At 34.8% G+C, this 20,626-nt stretch overlaps 1 protein-coding gene across 3 annotated transcripts in view; it reads right to left on the reverse strand.

Moving 5' to 3' along the window:
• TBC1D23 (TBC1 domain family member 23) overlaps positions 1-20,626 on the reverse strand; it is a 53,717-nt gene that overhangs the window by 24,470 nt on the left and 8,621 nt on the right. For 2 of the 3 annotated variants that reach the window (XM_019756528.2, XM_019756529.2), the window contains exons 2-8: positions 11,445-11,556; positions 9,891-9,996; positions 7,815-8,019; positions 5,219-5,342; positions 2,129-2,253; positions 1,983-2,029; positions 1,105-1,208 (exon numbers count right to left, since the gene is read on the reverse strand). In XM_019756528.2, the coding sequence (XP_019612087.1) occupies positions 1,105-1,208; positions 1,983-2,029; positions 2,129-2,253; positions 5,219-5,342; positions 7,815-8,019; positions 9,891-9,996; positions 11,445-11,556 (823 nt within the window). Of the gene's footprint in view, positions 1-1,104; positions 1,209-1,982; positions 2,030-2,128; positions 2,254-5,218; positions 5,343-7,814; positions 8,020-9,890; positions 9,997-11,444; positions 11,557-14,043; positions 14,121-20,626 lie in introns of all 3 variants that reach the window. The other variant, XM_074332893.1, reaches the window with a different exon arrangement.

Raw genomic sequence — 20,626 nt, forward strand, 5'->3', positions numbered from 1 at the left:
AACATTACATTTTAAAAATGTTTACTCACAACTTTTCATATTTTAATAAAAACAAACACATGGCATGAATGAACTGCATAAGTGAAGTAAGACATTGATCTACAGCCTGCTCTAATTAGCCAATGCTAGTGCAGATTGTTTGCTCTGTCTGAAGAATTAAAGCTGGTCCTTTTGGAAGACTGGAAAAAGACTTCTTTGTCATTCAGCCTCCTAAACCACTACGGTATCCCACCATCTGACTTACTCAGCACAGCTGGGCGCTAAGATGGTCTGAATTAAGCAATTATTAAAATAGCTAAATGAATCCCTAGAAACAAAGCTCCTTTTTAATTAGTTTCAAGAGAACTGTTCTACAAAAGTTTCCCTTACCTGCCTTCTGAAACACACTATACTGAACAGAAATTAACCTCATCTTGATGTTTCAGTGACATGATGACTACCAACTAGCAATTATTATGGTAGAATGCCTTAAAAAAAAAAAAGACAACGATGCTCGCTTGAGCACCTGCGGTCACAGACAAACCTGTCCGCCTTACTAGATGGTAAGGTATTTCTGTGCCTCCCCCACTACTAACTTTTGCTTCTTGCAGTTTTACTTTCTAGGAGCTCATATCACTCATGTTTCTAATCGGGTGTCCTTTTGTCTTGAACACAGTGGTGTGGTCTGACTATGGGGCTAAGTGACCCTTTTTCGCTTACAAAATAGCTCTGTGTCATTCAAGTTGTACAAAGCTGAACTCTGGATAAAGGAGGCATAATTATTCATGCTCCATCACATTTTTGTAACAATTTTTAAAGTCAAGAAAGCACTAACTTAGGCAATATCTCATAGTCAATTTTCTAGCAATCAGAAATAACTAATAATCAGAGTAGAAGTGAGATAGTATACAAATACCAGCATATTTGTATACTATCTTTTTTAATCTGTCTGTTCCTTCACTGGGGAAAGCAGTTACAGTGGAAAATCACACAAAACCGCAACACATAAAAAGACAGAAAAGAATGCCAACCTAGAGTATTTTAACTGAACTGAATACAACATAAACAATAAAACAATGCACAAAATGTGAAATACTGAATAGTGCGTCATTTCTTGTCTTATACCTTCCTAAATGAAGCTGGGGTTTTACTGCAATAATACTGAGCCAGAGAGAAAAGGTCTTCTATATCTTCCAGATTCAAACTGGATGGAGTTTTTTCCAAGAACTCTGAAACAGGATAAAAGATAGGACAACATTTTAAAAACTGTTTAACGAAGAACACAACAATGAACATCATTTATGTATCAAAGCTGGAACGCCCTCAATATAATAAAACTGCTTGTGGAAAAGCAGATTTCCCCAAAGGTGCTAAAACTATTAATGCAGTTCTGCTGTTTGTGAATTATGGTGTCAGGCAATCAAATCTAATTCATGAGCCTTGATCAGAATATGATTTATTTATTTAACAACACCTAGTAGGTGCCAGGGCCCCTGGAAATAAAAATGACTAAGAAATAGTTCCTGACTTAAGGAACTTTGTCTTGTGTGAGATGTAAAAATAAATCATTAAAATGTAGCAAGATAAACACTGTAATAAAGATAGTACAAAGTGCCAGGCAATACAGAGAGAAGGTAACTAAATCTGTGTGGGGGCTAGAGTGGGGAGAACCCAAAAGGAGAACCAAGGTTTCACAATGGAGATACCAAGAAAGCTGAGTATTGAGAGGTAAATTAAGGAAGAGCCAAGAGGTGGGGAGAAAGGGGGTAGGGAGAGGAGGGGATTTTATTTGAACAATGAAACCAAAGAAACAGTATATGGAAAGGAATAAAAGTGAAAAAACATGAAGAAATAAATGAAGATAGCAAAACTGGGGAAAACAGTCGAAGGTTTGTATCATATCTGAAGACGGTGTAAGAGTTGAACGGAACCTCAGAGATCTTCTACACTAATCTCCTAAATTTATAGATGAAGAAGCTTTCTCTACATTAAATGATACTTACTGATAACTTCTTCTTTGCTGTCAGACTCCTGTGCTAAAATAACTTCTCTGTAAAAAAAGAATCAAATTAATTTAAGTTAAATATTAACAGAGCACCCTGAGAATAAAGAGAAAAAAAAAATCTAACCAACTTGACACTTCACTTACTTTGCATTAACAAGGATTATTAACATTAAGAAATAAATAAAAAACGGATCTGCTTGTTGTAGATATCCATCCCATATTGCCTGAGTGACTTCAATGGAACAGTAACATGCAAAAAGGCTTCCAAGCTGTAATTAGGAAATCAAATGGCAAACATAAACCATTAGAAATGGATTGTTCTTTTAAAAGTATTAAAGCACAATCAAAAGTAACATTGTATCAAATTATCTACACCTGAAATTTAATGTGTACTTTAATTTTAGTGCACCTAATCCAAAGGCAGGACATGCAAATTCACACACAATGGAGCCACTTACCAGCTGTGTGACATAGGACATGAAATATAACCTCTAAAGCTTACATTTCTATTTCTGTAAAAACCAAAAACAACCAGTTATACTACTACTATCCATCTTCTACCATTGTTGTCACAGATAATTAACCTATACTATCTACCACATTTCTGCCATAGCATAACTAACACGATTACCCACAGAGCTCTCCCTAAAGTAACTAGCATAACTACTACCGTACTTAGCTTACTAAGTAATTGTGAGGATCAAACATGGCAATTTAAGTTAATAGCACCTAAAAAAAATTTAATGACAATATAAATGTGAATTGCTCCCAAAGCTTACTTGTACATCATTTGAAATAGATGAGACAACATTCATGTCCCTCAATAGGCTTCAGGAGCTCTATGGCTTTCAATATAAAATTAAAACGTTGTTAATGTATAAGTTTTTCAACAGCCCAACTGTGTTGTAAATTGCATGAATTCAGTGATACTTTTAATTTTCATTAGCTACAGAAACAATGCGATATCGAGGTTTACATTTAAAATATTTTTAATGGCTAAAAGGAGCCAATGGGAACACATACATTAAGTGCCAGAATACATACATTTTGTGCCAGGTACTAAGCTACTGTTGCAGTATTAAATATTTTTTATTAAATAATCTTTTATTAAATATCTCTTAAATATTCTCACAATAGGCCTTCAAAGAAGACATTTTTCTAAGTGAGGAAATAGACCCATTTTATAGGTGAGGAAACAGACTTGTATTAAATAACTTTCTCAAGTTCACAAAGCTACCGTGTTTCCCCGAAAATAAGACCCAGTGGACATAAGACCCGGTCTTATATTAATTTTTGCTCCAAAAGACGCATAAGAGCTGATTGTCCGGCTAGGTCTTATTTTCAGGGAAACAGGGGAGTGAGTGGCGGTGTTAGGAGCAGAATCTCTGAGACTACACAGCCCATGTAACCGCCATTACATTTGACTGCAAAGCCTTTAAAGTCCATATGCTACTGCTGTTTCTGTTGTTTAAAAAATTACTATTACAAATCCAGATTAAAAGATGCAAATACAAACAGAATGGCAATATATGTTCATCATTAAACTCACTTAAACTAAAGCTGCCATTGCACTGCTCATAATTATGGGTTTTCAAGGTATGGAAATTAGTTTTGTTTTATCTCATGATTAAAAAAATACCTCCATTCATAGACATAATACTAGTAGCAAGAATGAACTATTTGGGCCATAAACTGAAGAGAAACCAGTTCTTTTAATACTCAGCTAAAATGTACTACCAGCACTGAGTACTAATTCAGAGTTCTGGCAACAGAAATGACATTTCCTAGGCATGATGTGACCAGAGAGACCTTTATTAAGTATTAGAATGCTTAAAAAAAATATTTTCTTACTTCAACAAAAATAAGTAGATTAAATGCCAACATGTGAATCTCAGAGAAGCTACAATTTTATAGGTATTTTATTATTTTAATTCAACGTGACAAGACTGTAACTTAGAAGGAACTAAAGAACAGGCTGCTGCAGTTTGAGATTTAATGTACTAGAGTTGAAACCAGTTACAAGTCTCTAATGACCATTTCCTAATTGTTAACTCATCCTATCACCCTAAGGTAGGTACCATTATTGTTCCCATTTTACAGATGAAGAAATTGAAGCTCAGAGGCTAAGTGTCTTAAATCACACAGTTAATAAGTGGCAGAAATGGGATTCTTTCTGAAAACTTAGGTAAGGCATGATCGAGGAATATGGTGAGATTTTGACTACACATTCTTCTAGCACCCATCATTGTTTTAGAAAGATCTTCAAGCAAACCTAGGAGAGCAGCTCTCACAGTGGTCTGAGGAGTCCTCTAGTACCCACGCGGATGCGTACCTGTCTGGGAGTCCGTGCGGTTAAAACTATTTTCATAATAATACTTAGAATTTACTTGCCTTTCTCATACTCATTCTTACATATAAACAACAGAATTTTCCAAAGACTCCATGATATGTGGTATCATCACAGACTGAATAAAGAAGCAGATATGAGAACCTACCTGTCTGTGATCTGGCCAAATATTGAGATTTGCAAAATTATAAAACAACGCCACTATTCTCACAAATTTTCTTCTGAAAAATACAGTTATTTTTCATTTAAAAAATAGACTATTTATGTTACCATGTAATGAATTTATCATTACTTCTAAATCAATATTTAAAACTTCTTAGTTTTAATTTCTAATCAACATAATCTGTAAAAGGACAGATCCTCAATAAATGTTGTATATAAGAGGTCCTGAGACCAAAAGGTTTGAGAACCACTGATCTAGAATAATAAAATTTCCCAATGAAAATACAAATTGGAATGACGGCGTAGAGATGTACTTTATGTTCTTTTATATTAATCATTAGATAATCTTAAATCATTTTCCTCATGATTGGATATCAATTCTTATACAGACTATCAACAATTTAATCACACAAAGTTTTAAAGTAAACCAACACTTATCATATATATTTACATATATTAATACGTGTGTATTACATATATGTGTAAATGTCACATATATTTTATTGTAAAACAAAAGGCTAAACTTCATATGAAATAATCTGAACTAACATAAGTGACAAGCAAATAAAGCTATTTTTGAAATGCCAATAATTTTACTCCTTTGCTTTAAGTAGTAATGGTCTATAATTTAGTACTTTTCTTCCTCTTCCTTGGGGAAAAAAACCCTAATTATAGTTTCATAGAAATCTAGTTTTCATTAAGTGTTCCTACTTTCACTTTATTACCCAGTTGAGTGCATAGGAGTCTGGAGTAATTTTCTTTGTATCAAGAAAAGAACAAAGCTCAGGCTCGTGGTATTGGATGAGTAATCGGAAAAGATGAAATGGTCTCCCCTTCAGGGAACAATCCCTAAAAGACAAGAGAAGCAAGGTTTCTTGAATTAATGTCAGAAATGATCATATCAGTAACCAATCCTTTTACAACACTCACCTCCTCTCCCCACTCCTAGAACACCTGAACACCAGCCTACCTGACACAACCAGACAGCACTCTCTTGCTAACACTTAACGTACCTAACCTGACAGAGTTTGTAGAAACAGCAGGTCTATAGTCAACTCTAGGGAGATTCTCTCCTGGTGAACCCAGGTGGCACTCAAACGAAAGGATTATAGGGACCATGAAGACAGCCACGTAGGTTATTCTGTTAAGTGTCGGACCTACCTAGTCTACGTATGTTTGAAACTTCAAGGATAAGTATGTTTTAAAAGTTCTTCGTCTGAACAGACATTTCTCAAAAGAAGATATACAAAGTGCCACTAAGTATGTGAAAAGCTGTTCAACATCATTACCTGTCAGGAAAATGCAAATCAAAACCATAATGAGATACCACTTCACACTCATGAGTATGGCTATAATCAAAAACATGGATGTTGATGAGAATGTGGAGAAACGGGGCTTCATTCACTGCTGATGGGAATGTGAAATGATGCAGTTGAGGAAAAGTCTGGCAATTCCTCGAAAGGTTAAACAGAGTTATATGATCCAGCAATTGTACTCCTAAGTACATACTCAAAAGAAATGAAATTACATGTCCACACAAAAACTTATACACAAATGTGCACAGCGGCACCATTCATTAATAGCCAAAAAGTGATATTCCAAATGTCCATCAATTGTTGAATTAGTAAATAAAATGTGTTCTATGCACATAATGAAGTAGTATTCAGCAATAAAAAGAAATGAAATAATATGTTACAGTATGGATGAACCTTTAAAACATGATGCTAAGTGAAAGAAGGTAGTCACAAAAGACCTTATATTATGTGACTTCGTTTATATGAGTCCAGAATAGGCAAATCCACAGAGATAGAAAGTAGATTAGTGGTTGTCTAGGGCTGAGAGTGTTGGAAGGAAATGGAGAGTTGACTACTAATGGGTTACAGGGTTTCCCTGATGAAATGTTCTAAAAATGACTGTGATTATGGTTGCACGAATCTGTGACTATACTAAAAACCACCAAGTTGTATGTACTAAAAGGATGAATTTTATGACGTGAATGGCATCTTAATAAAGCTGTTATCAAAAAAAAAAGAAAAGAAAAGAAAAAGTCCTTCAGTTGATTCTAACTAGCAACCAGTGCTTTACTTTAGTAAGTAAAGCACTGGTATCCATCCAAACTTAGGTTCAAATCCTGACTCAGTCACACACCAGAAGTGTAATCCTGGATAAGTCATTTACTCTCTCTCTTTGCCTCAGTTTTTGTAGTTGTAAATCAGAGATACCTACCTTCTAGTGGTCACTGTTTGAATGAGAAAATACACAAAGCATTTACACCTAGTATAGTGTGTTTTCACGTAGAAAGTAGTAAAATCTGGTAGTCATTTAACAACCACGCTCCAGAATAGTAGTGTCTACCTTGGCTACACACTAATCAATTGGGAAGCTCTAAACAAACACTGATGCCTGTGTGCCCTCCTCAGAGATCTGACTTCGTCAGCTATGCAAACAGGCACCAGGAATTTTAAGAGCGATGCCAATGATTCCAGTGTGTATCCGAGGTTCCCTGCCTAACCACTGATCTAGACTGTGTCAGAAGTACCTTTTGGCTGTAAAATCCTGACTTCCTGATCCACAGGACTGGCTACTACAAGAATTCTTTCTGGCCTCAGGAGTGCCGTGCCTGCCACTCCCCACCCCACCCCTAGCTATCTGTCTGGTTTCAGCCTCAGTGTCACTTCCCAGGGACGCTGTCCCTGATCTCCAGGGCAAGTTAGGTTGCCCCCTCATGCATCCCCACAGCACTCCTTACTTCATCTTCCTCATACTCAGCACACTTCTGATTATTGTTCAATGCCTATATTTCTAGGACTACGTTCCAAGCTGTAACCCCAGCACCTCACTTAAGGTAGCACTCCAAAAATTTTACTTTTCACTTAAATACTATAATGTTACTTTTATTTTATAGGTAAAGAAATTAAAAAATGGATACTACTGGGGGTGGCCAGTTAGCTCAGTTGGTTAGAGCGTGGTGCTAATAACACCAAGGTTGCCGGTTCGATCCCTGCATGGGCCACTGTGAGCTGCGCCCTCCTTAAAAAAGAAAAACAAAAAGAAAAAAGGAGATACTACTGAAAAAGCATGAAGCATGAAGTTATGCTGCATATATACGGATATACTCTAGAAGTATAAATTCTTAACTAAAGAATCCTTTAAATAATGTTTATAATCACAAAAATAAAGTGAAATAAGTTATGATTCAAATAACCTTCAAAACTATCTGATCCTTTTACTTTACCACCAAAGTAAATCTAACAACTTTACTTTGAAGCAAACTACACCTTTATTCATTTTTAAAACTATAATAACTAACTCATATTTTACCTGGGGATGTACTTATTCATGACAGCATAAAAGCAGTTGTATAAATCGCTGCGTGGCAGCTGAAGATGCACGAGTGGTTTGAGTAGGTGTATCCAGCTAAGCGACGTGCTGTATTTAACATTACGTGATTTACAATAAAAGGTAATTACAGATTCAATATCCAAAAGTAATTCTGCTGCCTCCTTTTCTGGCACTGAAAGCCGGTCTAGGAAAAAAGTGTCAAAATACAGTTACCAAGGGCCTGTTAGAGGCTCAGATATTGGACACAACAATTGTTTACAAGCATAAAGTACTATGTTAATGCATTTAGAGCATGACATAAAAATACTTTCCCTTATATTTATTCGGTATTTACTAGTTATTCAATATTTACTAACTTAATAATACTTAAAATGTATATATACGAGGTATGATCAAAATATATGGTGAATATTTAAATGAAAAATTTATTACAGTAAAAGACACATTGTCATTAATCCCCCTCAAAACACTCCCCCTCGCTTCAAACGTACTTATCCCATCATTCTTGCCACTTTCTGAAGCAGTTCTGGAAGTCCTCTTTTGTGAGTGTCTCTAGTTGCGCTGTTGTAGCTGCCTCGATGCCCTGATAATTTTGACTTTGGGGAAGAGCCAGAAGTCGCATGGTGCCAGATGTGGTAAATAAGGTGGGTGAGGGCACACAGTAATGTTTTTATTTGACAGAAATTGCCATATACCAGAAGCAATGTGTGACACGTAATGTTGTCATGATGGAGGATGATTTACGCCACACTTTAAAACACAGCTTCTCTCAACCGTAGCTCACACCCGACTGACTGCACTGAACAAACTGAAACTTGCCACACATGTTACTAAGGTTTGATGGGCTGCTGCTTGTATTGAAGATCCCTGTTTTTCCATTGGATGGCACTCGGCAACAGCATTCACTGTATTTTTTTATTACAACAGAAAGGCTCTGTGTCGCACATCGCTCTGGTATGGCAATTTCTGTCAAATAAAAACATTATGATGTGTCCTCATCCACCTTATTCACTGGATCTGGCACCGTGCGACTTCTGGCTCTTCCCCAAAGTCAAAATGACCATGAAAGGTAAATGTTTTGAATCGATTCAGGACACTGAGGTAGCCACAACAGCGCAACTAAAGACACTCATGAAAAAGGACTTCCAAAACTGTTTCAGAAAGTGGCAAAAACTACGGGATGAGTGTCTTCAAAGCAAGGGGGAGTATTTTGAGGGGGATTAATAGCAATGTGTCTTTTACTGTAATACATTTTTTTAAACAATCAAGGTGTAGTTTTTGATCACACCTTGTGTATATGCTAAATGTAAGGATGGACAATCTGAACTACAGGGCTAGGAAAGGTAGTCATAACTCATATTCCTGGAAAGCAAAAAACTGTTTTCTAAACAAAAGATTATCATCTACCCCATGATGGGCAGCTGCTTTATCAAGGGGAAGGAAAGTGATTCATTCTCTACCCACAAATTCCCTTTCTTTTTGCCCATACCAGTGATAATGTTTCTGTTGTAGTTAGTACACAAAAACCTATTTAATCAATAATTTAACTAAAATATAATGGAAAGAGAAACAAAAAGATACCAATGAACTGTAGATGAATTAAAAAAGTGAAATACAAACTAAATTAATTTAACCTTGAAAAAGATTTTGTGGAACAATCAGAAACTTATTCAACCATGACTTACCATAGTTTTTCTATAGCAAATCATGACCTATGATTTATAGATAAACTTTTGAAACACAGCCCCCTTTGAAGACTACATACAATCATACAGATATTAATTATACAAAAAACTGCAACAAAACTGTAAAGGTACTTGAAGAACTGAATATGTAATACAAAAGAAACACTAAAAATTGAGCTCTCTTTCTTGAAATATTAGACTTTATTTCATAAGAATTTCAAAAGACAAGTTCTAAAACTATTTACTAGCCTTTTACAAATGCTACATATCCCAAATAATAACAAGATAATTCTACTAAAGAGTGACTCCTCCACCCAAAAACTACTATTTCCAAAATTGTTTACTGTTTTAAAACAATTATTAAACTTACCAACAAACTCTAGACAATCTTTGTGAATAGTGTTCTGTTCTGGCAGGTCTAAAATACCATCCCATGATGCCAAACTGTCACCTTTTCCTGCAACATTTAGAGCAATCTGGAAGAGAGATAAAAAAGCAACTCTCTTCATGTTATTTCTCATCCTTGGAAATATGCTATAATAATGAAAGGCCTGAATTTAGGAATAATAATTCATACATCTAAGATTACAAAGTAATGTACCTACACTCCACCAAATGCTGAGCCCTTAGTCATATCACAATGAACAAACACAATTATTTTCAATCCTCCCACATTATATTGCACTACTTCATGTCAATCCAGTGCACAGAAAGAATTATACAAAATATTCACATAATTGCATATGTAAATTTACTTCAAGCAAACACAACCAATGCTATGGACTGAATGTTTGTGTGCTCCCCCAAAATGCATATGTTGAAACCAAATCCCCAATGTGACAGCATATGGAGGTGGGGGGGCCTTCGGGAAATGATTAGGTCATGATGGCGGGGCCCTCATACATGGAATTAATGCCCTTATAAAAGAGACCCAAGAGAGCTCCCTTGTCCCTTCAGCCATGTGAGGACACATTAAGAAATTACTATTCTTTCTAGTTTCATGGTATTATGGTTATTTAAAACGTCTTCATGTTAGAGTTTCATACTGAAGTATTGTAGTGTGCTACCAAGGATCTGCTTTAAAATAATCCAGCGGGGGGTGTGGGGAGGAAAGGATGGGGTACTAATCAAACAAGATTGGCCAAATGCTGATTAACAGTTGAAGCTAAGTGTTAGGTACATGGAGGTTCATTGTACAAGTCTCTCCACTTTCGAATATGTTTTAAATTTCTATAATAAAACATTCAGAGTGCTATGTACAGTTACAATTCCATTTCTGTTACGTATATATGTGCAAAGGGGAAAAAAGGAAAAAGATATACACCAAGACATTATTATGTATTTTACCTATAGGTAGTAGATGATTTTTATCTTATCCTTTGCTTATATATGTTTTAACAAAGATAAATATTTTTATTGTAATCATTAAAAAAAATCTTACTTTAAAATTAAAAAATAATACAAATGCACTGGAAAACAGCTGAAGAGGAAAATAAAGCAAAGGAAAAACCTCTGTAACTCAGACACCCAGAGATCTATTTCCTACCCCCCACATCCCTTTTTTTAATATAGCTCGATCATTCTACATCAATTAGATACTCAATGATTGCATTTTCCCCTTTCATTAATTCTTCATAAACATCATTTCTAATGATTACAAAATAAAACATTGCCTTTCAAGACCTAAATTATTAAATATATAGAACATCACAAAAGAAAACACTGACTTTCAAAACCTAAATTATTAAATATACCGAATATTACAGAAACAGACATTTTAGTAAGTTGTTCCATTTGATAAATTTTCTAGATGTGGCATGCTCATAGGATAATAAAGTCTTCTGCAATTAAGACAACTGAAAATAAAAATTCTCAAGTATTGTTCTTAAGTGATGACATTTTATTTGTTTTAGTTTCCAGTTACCTTCCAAACTTTAGCCCTCAGATCAGCAGGCAGTGGTCTCCCTTGAATTATATTTCTCAAAGTTTCAAGATCACAACCTCCTGCTTCCAGAGCTTCTTCAAGATCTTTTTCCCTAAAAAACAAGTCCTATATATTAAGATAAATTTTCTTGTATTTTTCTTATTCAAGATTTATTTATAAGCATGGCCTGTTAAAGGCTGTGTATCTAAGATTAAAAAAAAAAAAAAAAAAGGTTCTAAGCAGCCAAAATGTAATTCCAAGGCAAATACCATTTTGTTTCTTGGGAAATCTCAGGTTTTATACACTCAGTTTACCCTTAATTTGCATTTAGTTTTAACAAGCTCAGTTTTCAGTGTTCTAAGATTAAAGAAATTTAGAAAGAGAAGACAGGGCAAGCAGGCTGATGGCATTGAGAAGTCACAGTAATAGGATTCATGGTCGTAGTGACGACTGACACTTTACATAGCACTGACTTTGTGTCAGGCACTGTTCCAAACATTTTACATGTTCTGTAAATTCTCCCAACAATCCTATTAGGTTACATCATTGGCCCCAGTTTACAGATGCAAAAATTGAGGCAACTGAGGTACTGTTTCCCTGAAAATAAGACCTAGCCGGACAATCAGCTCTAATGTGTCTTTTGGAGCAAAAATTAATATAAGACCCGGTCTTATACTACATTATATTATATTATATTATATTATATTATATTATATTATATATTATATTATATCAGCTCTTATAGTAAAATAAGACCAGGTCTTATATTAATTTTTGTTCCAAAAGACACATTAGAGCTGATTGTCCGGCTAGGTCTTATTTTCAGGGAAACATGGTAGCTTGTGGTCACATGTCTAGCAAGTAGGAGAGCCAGGATTCAAATTTTAACAGTCTGGTTCCAGAATTTTTGCTCTTTACATTATGCTAGATAGTGGCAAGAAGAAGAAATTATAAAATTACTGCAGTACAGGAATACTTGGTACAGAACTATACAGATATATGCCTAGAGCAGTACCTGGCTTACAGTAAGTATTCAATAAATGTTAAAAGAGGAACAAAAAAGACTCAATGGCATTACTGTATTACATATTAAAGCAATATAATACCACACCAAGTAAATTATGAAGTAAATCAACAAGCAGTTATGTTCAGTCTCCTATGTTTAAGGAGAAAAGTATGAAATAAATTTAATTTTCATATACGATATATAGAAATCTGTACAAATAAAAACCCATAACTCAGTCAGACAATCTCTAAAATTCCTTGAAGCAGCATGAAAGGGAGAACATCCCCCTAGAGTCAGGAAATGAGGATTTTGTCATTTTTTTGGTTTTGAGGAAAATAAATTACTCTCATTCCATATTCTCTCAATAAGGTAATGTAAATCTCTCCTAGTGATAGGATTCCAAGAATATTAGTTTAAATGTACAAATTTCCTCAAGTGTTGCCCTCTTAAAGTATAGGAATTTAATGAAAATGTAATCACGTGGGATCATATTCAACAGAAAAGTAGTGATCAAATCTGAAAGATTTCTTAACAAAGCTACTATAAACTCATATAAATAGAAAGATAACTAGTAACTACACAAGAATCATTTTGTTCTTTTGCTATATGATCACCAAAGTGTTGGACAGGAAAGTGAGGGAAAGAGATTTCACGTCTACTGCTGAGAAACATTTCAGGCCTACAGTTGATAAAGGATGGGGTTAATCTGTTCTATTCTGGCACAAAATTACAACACAGCCTGTGAGAATTTGAAGGATTACTGATAACCATGAAAACAAAGAAAATTTAATGAAATCTTTGACGAATAAATAGCATATTTTTAATGACTGAAAGTGTAAATAAACTGAAAACACCATTTCATGAGATAAAATTCTTTTACCAAATAAATGAAGAACTAGAATTTTTCCCTTTTTCAGTACAAAATCCTTGGTTCCTTTTTGAAGTAACTTTGCCAAAACCCTTACTATTCCAGACAACAAAGTATTTGGGAGCAAAATGCCTAATCCTCAACGTACTTTTTAAATCATAACATTGTACAAGCACACCTTTGTTGATACAGCTACTGCTGGATTCTTTGAGCAACCCCAGGGAACCACAAACGTTGTCTCCAGCAGGACAACCATGAGGAAGAAACCAGAAAATGCTCCATCTTAAGTAGTAAAAGGAACTTCTCAGAAACTAAATAATTAAAAGTAACGTTATCTTCTGAAGAAGGTGTTCAAAGGTTCAGTTATCAGAACTTCAACATTACAAATGTGGTTGAAAAAGTAGTAAAAGAGCTGAAAATAAGTGAAGCTAAATAATTCATAAAAAGATCAAGTTTCTACCAAGAGATAGGAACTCTATGGCATTGAACTCTCCAGTAGAATTTTCCTCCCCTAACCCAAGTCTCCTTTTGCTTTTAAACAAGCAACACCTAACATTCAAAAGAAAAACACAAGTCTGGGATGGGTGATTGGGTATGTTGTGGTTTTTTAAGTTTTCTTTAGTTATGGCAGCTTGTTACTGACCTAACAAGCTAAAGGTTGGTAGACGTGCACAGGACATTCAGAGAAGTCTTAAAATACGAAAGTATGGGGCTTGTTTATTTACCGTGGTAAGTACGAAAAATAATTGTCTCCTTTGCTCACAAAGTTCATTCAGGACGGAGCATACCCAAAGCTTTGGGGCTGGAAAGAAGCAGAAATGCATGTCTCTCTGGCTCTGTGACACTGAAGATAGAATATAGGTTACTGCTCCTGATCTATAAATGACATATTTTCAAAACCTAAATAAAACATTACAGAATTTCCTTTCATCTGATGTTTTGTGTCAAAATCACCTAATCTAAGCATTGTAAACCAAGTTGCCTTAGAATTACAGCAAGGCAAACAATGTGACGAAATTTACATGAAATTAGTTTAATGTTTATATTTAAGCTAGCCACTGAATTAGATTTTTCTTCCTCAATCAAATGGTGAGTAACTTCTAGCATATGGAAGTATCTGCACAATGCTAGTTGTGGGGGGACGGGGGCAGGACAGGATGGGACACGGATTTTCAAGCACTACCAAAATAAACATGCATCTCTAAATGCTTCTAGGATTAACAAATTCAATTTGATATGTTGCGATTATTTTCTGTATAAGCCATACACTGAATCATATTTAAAATTATAATTTTAAAAGCATCTAGAAAATAAAAATAAATAAAAAATGAAAACTAGGTTATATATTTTGTGTTCTTAAAACTTAAAATTACAGAAAACCTGCCACTAGGAAAAAATAACTATGTATTACACTTTTTTCTAAATTCTGTTTTCCCCCAACCATGTTCTAAAAACTTGTTTTCCCCATAATTTCAAAACTTATGAAAACTTTCATTGTACACAGTCCAAACAGGAGATGAAAACAAGACTTGGTTCATCTCCTAAATTTATATAGGTAGGTAGGTAGGTGGGTAGATAGATAGATAATCTTTCTGTACTTAAACTCCACACCCTGATCAGCCTTCTCCATTCCTCCCACTGTGATGCCAGCCCCTGGCAACCACTGATTTGCTTTCTGTCTCTACATATTTACCTATTCTGGACATTTTATATAGGTAATCATATATATGTGGTCTTGCGTCTGGTGTTTTTCACTTAGCATGTTTTCAAGGTCTATCTATGTTGTAGCATGTATCAGTACATGCTTTTTATGCCAAATAATATTCCATTGTATGTATATACTATATTTTATTTTCTTATTCATCAGTTAAAGGACATCTGAGTTGTTTCAATTTGGGACTATTATGAGTATCCCTTATTTTTTAACATAAATATCAATAGTTAACTGGTTTAGTGTATGATACATACACAGTATTATTTGTTCATGTTATTTATTCTTCCTAAGGTCTCAAAGAATTTAAAAATAAAGCTTATTAAAATATCACATCCATTAGGATGGCTATTATCAAAAAACAAGAAAATAAGTGTTGGCAAGGATGTGGAGAAATTGGAACCCTGTAAACTGTTGGTGAGAATATAAAATGGTGCAGCCACCATGGAAAACAGTATGGCTATTCCTAAAAAAATTTTAAAAACAGAATTACCATAGGATCCAGCAATTCAATTTCTGGATGTATACCCAAATGGAGTGAAAGCAGAAACTTGAATAGATATTTGTACACCCATGTTCACAGCAACATTATTCACAACAGCCAAAGGTAGAAGCAACCTAAATATCCTTCAATGGTTGAAGGGATAAAAACAGGGTATGTACATCTACAACGGAATATTATTCAGCCTTAGAAAGGAAAGTCTAACACATGCTACAACATGGACAAATCTTGAGGACATGATGCTAAGTGAAATAAACCAGACACAAAAAGAGAAATACTGTACAATTCCATTTACGTGTACAGTACGTACTCTAGAGCAGTCAAATTCATAGAGACAGAAAGTAGAATGGTGGCTGCCAGGGGCTGGAGGCCCGAGGGAAATGAGGAGTTGGTGTTTAATGGTTATAGAGTTTCAGTTTTACAAGATAAGAAGAGTTCTGGAGATTGGTGGCACAACAGTGGGAATATACTTTACACTACTGAACCGTACACTTAAAATGATTAGCATAAGTTTTATGTGTATTTTACTATTTAAAAAACCAACTCTATTCAATATATCACAGAAGCTCATGAATTCAGGCTTTAAAGTCAGATTTGAGATCCAATATTGGCCCAACTCGATGCCATATGATTTAAGCAAGTAACATGTATAGAAACACAGGGCCTACCTTGTAATGGTCGGTTGATGCTTAAATAAACTTCTGAACACAAATCACAAACGCAGTATTTGGCACAACATTTTTCAATTAACAGAAGCCATGAATACTATTACTCTTATTATTACTGACTTTTAAAAAATGACTTTTTTCTTATTGTAACAATCATTTTAGAGAAGTTGACCAATGTATAATATTTAAAAACCAAAAAACAATCACAATTCTATTACCATGAGATAACCACTGTTCACAGTCAGTGAATTACTTTTCAGTTCCCTCTCTCGATAGATAGATAGATAGATAGATAGATAGATAGATAGATATAGATAAAGATATAGATATAGATATACAGATATATATGTATGTATGTAAAAGTGTGTATGTGAGTGTACAGAGACATATATATAACACAACACTGGATTATATGGAATATGTAACTTTATACCTTGCAGAATTCATTTACTTATATTTTTCAAAAATATTACGAACAGTTCTCTGAGTCAACTCTTAAAATATCAGATTTTTAACGGCTGAATAATTGATTTGCCTATTCCTCTACTACTTGGTATTTAGATACTTTCTAAATTTTCCTTACATTAATCTTTTCCCACTTATCTTTAGCACAAATTCCCTCAAGAATTATTCAATAATCAGTAAGTATATTTTAATGTAAAAAATTAAATATTGTGGGCATAAAATATTTAGAATTATGGTAGTATCCATTAGAACAAAACCAAAAATGTGGAAGGTGGCGACTTCAGAGAAATGGGATCAGAAGGAGAATTTCACTTCTCACATAGCATCAGTCAGCACAACCTGAGTAAATGTAGACTATGTACTATAACCGTATGTACTGCTTGAATATTTAAATAATATTTATGGATTCCTTTTTAATATTTATACCCTTTCACCCAGCAATAATTGAGAATGAGCAAAATGATTAATCTACAAGCATGTTCAATGCAGTTCTTACTATAACTATGATGACTAACATAAAAAAGACATAATAATAAGTGTTAGCATTAATGTAGAAAAATTGGAACCCTCACACATTGCTGGCAGGAATGCAAAATGGCGCAGCCATTCTAGAAATCAGTTTGACAGATTCTCAAAATGTTAAACAAAGTTACTGCTGTACGACCCAGCAATTCTACTCCTAGGTATTTACCCAAGAGAACTCAAAACACGCCCACACAAAAACCTGTACATGAACCACAAGATATTACACTTTACATCCATTATAATGGCTAGCACCAAAAAAAAAAAAAAAAAAAAAGGCAATGATGTGGAGAAATTAGAATACTCGTGCATTGTTGGTGGGAATGTAAAATGGTGCAGCCATTGTGGAAAAGTTTGGCAGCTCCTTATAAAGCTAAATGCTGAATTACCATATAATCTAACAATTCCACTTCTGAATATGCATCCAAAAGAACTGAAAACAGGGACTCAAAATTGATATTTGTACAAACATGCTCGTAGCAGCATTATTCACAATAGCCAAAAAGTGGAAACAACCCAAATATCTACTGATGGATGAATGGATAAACAAAATGTGGTTTATACATACAATGGAATATTAATCAGCCTTAATGAGGAAAGAAATTCTGACACATGCTACAACATGGATGAACTCGGAAGAAAATGCTAAGTGAACTAAAAACCACTCACAAAATAGCAAGTATTATATGATTCCACTTATATTAGGTACCTAAAATAAATTCATAGAGACAGAAAGTAGAATAGAGGTTACGAGGCTGGAGGCCGGGGAGAATGGAGAGTTACTGTTTATTAGACACAGAGATTCTGTTTGAGATGATAAGAAATTCTGGAAATGGACAGTGGTGAAGGTTGTACAACACTGTGAATGTACTTATTGTCACTGACTTATATACACTAAAATGGTAAAAATTTTATGTTATGTATATTTACCACATTTTAAAAAGGCAACAACAAAAAACTCGTACATGAATTTCTGTAACAGTATAATTCATAGTAGCCAAAAAATAAACATTCCAAATGTCTATCACCTGATGAACTGATAAATAAAATGTGATCTATTTATACAATGAAATATCACTCAGCAATAAAAAGGAATAAAGTGTCGATGCACGCAACGCATGGATAAACCTTGGAAACATTTAGCTAAGTGGAAGAAGCCAGATGCAAAGGCCACATATTATAGGATTCCATTCACATAAAATGCCCAAAACAGGCAAATGTATAGAGACATAAAGTAGATCAGTGTTTGCCTGGGGTGACAGGGAAATGAAATGATTGCTAACGGGTATGGGGTTTCTTTTTGGAATAATGAAAACACTTTAAACTTACATAGCGGTGATGACTGCCTAACTCTAAATAATGAAAATACTAAAACCTCTTAACTGTACAATTTATATGAATTTTACGATACAGAAATTATATCTCACTAAAAATGTTACCAAAAAAAGTGACTCTTTGTCAGAAAAAGTTTAGGGACTCTTTAATTTAGGACTCTAAGACGAAGCTACTGTGGCGAACGCTCATTTACCATCTCAGTGAAGGGAGTGTATCACCATGAAGGGTCCAAACCACCCCTTGGATTGTTACAGGGGTAAGAGCTTGCCTTGCCTCTTTAATTCCTCATGTTAACTACCATTGTAGGAAAGGAACAGTCTTCTAAACAGTTGCCATGGCAACTCAATAGCAAAAGCACCAAAGAATTAAGGATATAAAGGCTTAGAGGAAAAGTGTTATAGAGAAAATAGTATAAAACCAGAAAATGTGACATCAGATCCCACACCCTTAACATCTAGCTGTGTGACCTAAGATACAAACTCAGTTTCTTCACCTATAAAATGGAGACACCATTTAATCAAAGGAAGCGGAGTGTATTCATACAGCATATGAATGATATTCTGTTCTACCAAACTACCCCTCCCATTCCATCGTAACGCCTACAGCTTATCTGAATCTGCCCTTTTCAAGTTTCTCTTTCAGGACAGTCTCCATAGAAGACTCCACTGGCACTGAAGCCTTCACTGTTTTCCAAAGGAGAAGAGTGTCAGACAGTGAGCTGCTATTCACACGAACCATTTTGGGGTACATGTGACACAAATCCTGAGACAAATCAGACAACAGTAAAATGTGGAAAAAACTAAAGTCAGAGGACAAGAGAAAACATGAGTATAGGAATACTAAGCCAACTTCATTTAGTCAAGAATAAATCTTTAGGGCGGCCGGTTTGCTCAGGGGTTAGAGCGCAGTGCTCATAACACCCAGATCGCCGGTTCCATTCCCACATGGGCCAGTGAGCTGCACCCTCCACAACTAGATTGAAAAACAACGACTTGGAACTGAGCTGAGCCGCCCTCCACAAATAGGTTGAAAAAAAAATGATGACTTGACTTGGAGCTGATGGGTCCTAGAAAAACACACTGTTCCCCAATATTTCCCAATAAAAAAAATATTAAAATAAAGAATAAATCTTTAAAGACAAAATAAGAACTCAAATGTTTTCTTTAAATAGAAAGGATTCAAATGAAATAATACAATAGCCCTAGAATTAAGCAATTAGCAATCATTACCAGCAACTTATTAGATGGTCTGCATGACTTTCCATAACTATTCAACTTCAAAATAGCACTGACACCCGAGCACACTGAGATAAGTTTCTAAAACACTTATGAGAGGATGAGTCCCAGATTGGAAATTTTTTTTTTAAATTCATGAAGCCTCTCAGTCTATCAAGTAAGCTAAGTAAACTTCACTAATTTTCAAAAGTCTTAAGCTCCAATCCTTTTCTATAATTATATAATTCTAAGAAATGTAAGATTATAGTTGAAAAAGACCACTTAGGACCCAGAATATATGTAATCAGCTAAACTGAAATGCAAAATACAGAGAAACTATAAAGAACACCCAATTACTAAACTTTTAAAAATTACTTTTGTGTCTTAAAGTGGTCAGGGTCTAAGATGTATTATTGCTTGAGTCAAATAAAAATACAAAAGCTGCATTAGTGGGGAAATCAATAAAAGCCAAAAGGCTGCTATGTAAACATCTTAAACATATTATTTCTACTGCACATGGTATTGTTCAAACCTGAGTCTGCTAGCAGTATTACACAGAGCCAAGGGATAAAATGGACTCAGAATCGTCACTGAATGTATTCCTAGCATTCAAAAAAACAAAAACAGAACGGTGATATTTCCTCAAATATTTCCACATTTGCTTATTCAAAAGTTCCTAAGCATGACCTACTTCCTTTCAAGAAATCATCTTTCTCCTTCCCTTTACAGTACAACTCCCTGCAAAGTCTCCCCTCATCTGCACTAACTCTCTCCTCATTTACTCAAACTCTCCATCACTCTACTAAAACCGCTCCAAGAAGTCACTGGTCATCTTTCTCAGTCCTCATCCTCTTTACATACTTTGCAAAGTTAGCCTCTGTCCTTAAAACA

Source organism: Rhinolophus sinicus, linkage group LG01 (assembly GCF_036562045.2).
Source record: "Rhinolophus sinicus isolate RSC01 linkage group LG01, ASM3656204v1, whole genome shotgun sequence".
NCBI lineage: Eukaryota > Metazoa > Chordata > Mammalia > Chiroptera > Rhinolophidae > Rhinolophus > Rhinolophus sinicus.